At 31.1% G+C, this 5,869-nt stretch overlaps 1 protein-coding gene and 1 long non-coding RNA gene across 2 annotated transcripts in view; both read right to left on the reverse strand.

Annotated features, from left to right (window-relative positions):
• Nucleotides 1-253: 253 nt before the first annotated feature.
• LOC105179069 (nuclear transcription factor Y subunit B-1-like) lies at nucleotides 254-1,296 on the reverse strand. Its single transcript, XM_011102665.2, has one exon. It carries the CDS (start codon nucleotides 1,057-1,059, stop codon nucleotides 460-462), a length of 600 nt encoding a protein of 199 aa, XP_011100967.1. The 5' UTR covers nucleotides 1,060-1,296; the 3' UTR covers nucleotides 254-459.
• Nucleotides 1,297-4,927: 3,631 nt separating this feature from the next.
• The window catches only part of LOC105179004, a 2,078-nt gene continuing 1,136 nt past the window's right edge, over nucleotides 4,928-5,869 (reverse strand). The window contains exons 2-3 of the long non-coding RNA XR_849198.2: nucleotides 5,450-5,684; nucleotides 4,928-5,183 (exon numbers count right to left, since the gene is read on the reverse strand). This is a non-coding gene — a long non-coding RNA (uncharacterized LOC105179004). The remainder of the gene's footprint in view (nucleotides 5,184-5,449; nucleotides 5,685-5,869) is intronic.

The following is a 5,869-nucleotide window of genomic DNA, read 5'->3' on the forward strand; positions in this document are numbered from 1 at the left end:
GGGTTTTTTTTTTTTTTTTTTTTTTTTTTTTATAACATTTGCAAACTACAATGATTGAATGATCAAAATCGAGAAAAGTTAAAAAACTAGATGACTTATTTGTTACTTTAAAATTTTAAAAGACTAAAATGTCAAAAGTACAAAAATTACTTGATGAAAATTGCATTTAAGCCCAAATAGTAATTTATATAATAATAATAATATTAATAGCAATTTTAACCTTTTCACTTTTCATCTAAAAATTGGATTCAGATGGAATAAAAACTTCTTTTTCCTTTTTCTTTTTTAGGAGAAAAGGAACCTTTTTCATAAATGGAAAAGGAAGGAATATACATTATATCTCCCTCCAACAAAACCCTCCCATAGATTCTTCACTTAATACAACTCATCAACATCATTAACAAATTCAAGAATATTTCAATTCCACCCCAAGAAAAGTTCTTTTCTTCAATTCAAACCCTACCACTCAACCCCATGTTGAAGATGACATGCAGTTGCACACATATTTCTCTCCCCATTCCCATGTTCAAACTGATGGTGATCATCACAATTACCTCCACTGCCCACAAGATCATCACCATCCATCAGTACTCCCCCATCACGATAATCACCACCATAAAAACCCTGCTGAAAACACGACCCTGCAGCAGCAAGAACAATATTCTTGTCGACACTCTGACAATGATCATCATGGTCAGTACAAGGTGAAGAAGAGCCATGCTGTTCCTCGTTTCTGTCGACCACCCTGTACTTGCTGAGGTAATCCTTCAAGGGTCCGACGTAGTTCTCAAATCCAAGTGTTGTCATAGCCCACAAGAGGTCATCGCCATTGATGGTCTTTCTCTTCTCCCTCTGGCATTTCTCGGAGGCCTCGCCCGTCACGAAGCTTATGAACTCGGACACGCATTCTTGGACGGTTTCTTTCGCTTCTTTTGAGATTTTGGCGTTTGTTGGGAGGGATTTCTTCATGATCCGGCTTACGTTGGCGATCGGCAGGAGGCTGTCTGGGCTGTCGAAGGTGGTGGATAAGGGGCTGTTTGGCGTTCTTCGTGTTGTCATTTTTTTTTTTTTTTTGGGGGGGGGGGGGGGGGCGGGGTAGGGGGGGAGTGAAGAAGCTTTTGGAGAAAATGGAGATGGTTTTGTGTGGGGAGGTACGGTGAGGAGTGTTAGGGTTTTAAAGATAATTATAAAGGGGAGGAAAAAAGAGAGGTTAGTTGTGGAAAGGCGGTTTTGATGTTGATTTAAATTACAAATATTTGATCCGAAAAATAATTTATTTTGGTATTGGAATTTCTTTTTTTTTTCTTAATATTTTTTTTTAAATGACAACACAATAAAATCTAAATAATTGCATATTTGATTGACTGATGAAACAAATTAACAACTTTTCATATATAGTCCAAAAAATTATACCAATCCATCAGATTCTCTTATTAAAAAGTCAATCACAAATTATGTATAGTTTAACAGGACTATGTATACAACTTTGCCAAATGGCACATTTTGATAAATTTTGCCTATCTACATTTATTAAATTATATACTGAAAATTGAATTGATTGTCCCTAAATTGCTGTCTGATATGAAGGTTTCAAGTCTCAAATCATTAGGACAAAAGTAATTATTTGTGGGTTCTTCTTAGTTTAGTCAAACATTAATTTATTACAAGAACTATGTATAATAAATATAACATTTAATAATGAATAATTATTGTATATAGTTAATAATAAATAATTATAGCAAATAATCATTAATTACGACTCCGCAACAATTGTTGATCGTAATTTTTGTAAGAATAGCTAAAAGTCATGATAAATATTTTTACCATATCTCTTAATTGTGACAAATAATTTCTTTTTGGTGGATGAGCTAGTTTTTTTGCATCGATTTTATTTAACTGTGGTTAATATTAATTGTTTACCATAATTTTTAGCCATAATAATTAATATTATAGTCAATAATTTACCAATAGAAAGTAATGTATTTTATAACTTTGAATTTATTTTAATTAATTACTAATTATAATCTTTTCAAGCTTATTATTTTGCCTTAAAAAAGGACAAACTAACTAGAGCAAAGAGAATTTTAATTTTAATTGGACTTGTCTAAACCAAGGTAATAATAAGAAGCTAAGTGCATTGTTTTTCCCTTATGATCTCACAAAAAAAAATTAAATTATTTTCGATCGGCACTATGACACATTAATTATGATTTAAAATTATGATAAATCAATACCATTTATTATGATCTAAAAAAATTGAACTTGATGTCAAAATTTTAGTTTTTATTGTGATTAATCAATATTTGTTATAATTTTTAATTTTAATTAATATTCTAACCTTATTTATCGAAACAACGGCCAATTGTTGTGCAACTATATTCATTAGCATTCGTAACTTTTTTTTTTTTTTTTTACATGTAATTATGCGAAAAGTCAATGCTTCCGATATAAAAATAGAGCAAATTTGGTCAAAAGATTGCTAGATATTGCCTATGAATTGTAAAATTAAGGACATGTTGATGAACAAACATCCAAGTGTAAGAGATAAATCAGATGAAGACAACTATTTAAGGTTTTTGATCAGGAAGGCCCTTGCAGACTCAAGGGCTTAACTGCAATATTTCTACTTTTGTTGTGGTAAATTTGTAATAAATTGTAAGTTCAGTTACACAATTGTGATTCCTCCAAAGTGAAAATAAAATGAATTTTTCGTGTTTAGGTAGAAAACTTAACACATAATTTTATCAATAAATTGCAGAACTTGGAACTAAGAAACTCATAAGTTTTTGCTTCAACAAATTTTAATTTAAACAGTTTAAAAATTTAAATTGTGAATCAATTAATAAAATACTTTTTTTAAAATTATTTTACGGGAAAGAAACTAATAACTATTTAAATTAAATTATTACAAACATCCCTTTAAGTATTTGTATTTCATTTTTCAGTAGTATTGCATTAATCAATATATATATATATATATATATAATTATGTAAGTATACTTACATTAACTATTAATGTCATTGTAGATATGAATTAGGAGCCACGACCATTGCTGACTTAACAAGTTTATTTCTTATTTAAATAATTTTATATGTTAGGAATACTATAATAAAAATTTGAAAAATCTTCATTTTTTTTTTAATTACGAGCTCTGAATTGTAATTTTGTTGGTTGTCTGTTCGTAATCTATCTCTCTTTCCTATTACAACATATATAGTTGACTATTTTAATAGAATATTGATCGATCATTATTCTCTACGTTTTCTTTTCCTCATAATTATTCTCTAAGTTATAAACTATAAATAATTTAAAAATTATAATATATTAATACTATTATTATTATTGTCGAAGTCAAATATATCAACATAAAAAATTTAAATTTTGATCACAGTGAATTAATATTTGTTATAATTTTATCCCTAATCAAAATATTTGTTATGATTTTTAACTGTGGTCAATGTTTCGACATTGCTTAGAGAAAGGACGAGTAATAGCCGTTCTATAATCGTGATTAATTATTATTTTGTAACAAGTGTTTATTTGGACCATCTTAATTAATTATAATAATAAAAAGCCATTTTTCCACTAATCATTTAACATTAAATAATAGAATGCGTTGACGTTATAGTTATGGTATGTTTATATATATATATATTGAGATTTATTGATGGTAGGTAGGTGGTCTACCCTTGATCATCTTCGAGTTGATTAGAATAATTATATGGGTACCGGCCAGGCCAGCTACAAATGGTCTAGCACAATATTTTGAAATTGATATTTTATATTTTACATTATAGATCAATGTTTAATGAAATATCAATTTTTCAAAATCTTTTAGAATAATGTTAAAGATTAAACAATCATCTAAATTTATTATTTTTTAAAAAACTTAATAAAAATAAAAATATATATATTTTTTTTTATAAGCTAGGCGATGAGAGTCGCTCGCTGTCTCCCAAATTTATCATGGGCAACGTCTATCGCCCAAACTAGGGGGATACGACATCGTCGTCACCCCCCTTTTGTTGGACGGCGGGCCGAGGTGAGGGTGGGCAGCTGCGCCCCCTTTTGTTGGACGGCGGGCCGAGGTGAGGGTGGGCAGCTGCGCCCCCTTTTGTTGGACGGCGGGCCGAGGTGAGGGTGGGCAGCTGCGCCCCCTTTTGTTGGACGGCGGGCCGAGGTGAGGGTGGGCAGCTGCGGAAGGGTGTGAGGGTTAATTTCATTTATTTTTTTAAATAATAATTTTATTTTTTATTATATACATTTAAACTTGCTAGAGAGTTTGATAGATTCCAAGACATATTCACTCCTACAAACATAACTGCTAATATCATTGAAGACCAATATATATATATATATATATATATATATATATATACATATATAATATCCTTCATTTTTTCAAAAAAGAAAAAATCTAAACCTTCGATTCTTTTATAAATTTAAGATTTAACAATTTAGATTAATTGATTAGCTCTGACAGTTCTTATAGAAAAAAAATTCAACAGTCATTAAAATTAAAAAATAAGATATATAATAGATAAAGACGTATAGACTACTTTATAAGACAAATCTTAACGCTGTTAGTTACATTTAACATAGAGAAGTAAGCTACATTTAAGAAAATTTAGTAAAATTTTTAGTCTATTTTTAAAATACAATAAAATCTTTAACTGAGTTTTCAAAACACAAAAATTTTATATTATCAAAAGACAGAATAATTTATGTAAATAATTCATAAGCTATGATATATAGATGTAAAATTATACTCATCAGAGCCAGAGGTGTTCATTCGATAAAACTGAAGTGTCATTTTAAGACCTCATAGTACACAGAACAATATGAAAAGGAAAGGTGGACAAGAGGCTGAGACAGGATAGGGAGTGAAAAGAAAGGCACAGTTTCGAGTGCCAGAAAAGAAAAAGAAGAAGAGAACAAGAGTCATATAGTTATCTACAAGTGCAAAAAAGCATAAGCTGCTCAACTATCAAAGAATTGGAGCCCATGACAATTAGTGGATATTTAGTTACATTTGACATCAATCTACTAACTTGCTGTTACTACACACATCATAGGGTCATTATTTACACAAGATTTTAAGACCTAATTCAGCAGTCGGCGACTCCTGACTTTCACTCTCCTCATCTAATCATCGGCCCAGGAGTGTCACTACAGTCTGTGCCTGTGCAATAGTAAAACAAACAATGGTCACTACCAAAAGGTTATATATTAGTACAAAATTCAAGCGACCATAATAACATTGTCACAGTAATGATTTTCATTATCTAATAACGGTGAGCAATTTGTAAAAGTTTTCACTTTGTCGATGTATCTCTTTTTATGTGGTATATGTGGAATGATAAAGTCTGGAAGTTTATTCAAATGATTAACTTCTTTTCTTCAGGGAATGCGTGCGAATGAAGAGAGAGAGAGAGGATGCGCGCATACATTATTCTTGTTTGTCGTGTTGATGTCTGCTGGAGTGCTCGGAGGTGGAATCCAAGCCTAAACACTTGAGAAGCGCTTGTTTGGCTAGCCCAAAATAATTGCAAGGATGGTTTGGATGTCGGAAAATTCTGAAAATCATAGAATCCTTCGAAGAGGATTCGTCTCCGTTTTGGCCGTCTTCTTGGATCAACACTCCACTAGTTTCTTCATCCCTCCTACCCCCCTGGTCCTCCAGCTGACATGATCATAACAAGAAATGTTTGAACTGCTGACATGATCAGATAGCAGAACGTTGGAAACCAACAGCTTAAATTCTTTATTGATATGATCCACTTATAAATCGTGGGCAAGATTGCTTTAGTGTTACTGAACCACAAAAAGACTTCAAAGCAATCCAAATATACTCCTGTAACTTCATCC

This window comes from Sesamum indicum, unplaced genomic scaffold (assembly GCF_000512975.1).
Source record: "Sesamum indicum cultivar Zhongzhi No. 13 unplaced genomic scaffold, S_indicum_v1.0 scaffold00120, whole genome shotgun sequence".
Taxonomy (NCBI): domain Eukaryota; kingdom Viridiplantae; phylum Streptophyta; class Magnoliopsida; order Lamiales; family Pedaliaceae; genus Sesamum; species Sesamum indicum.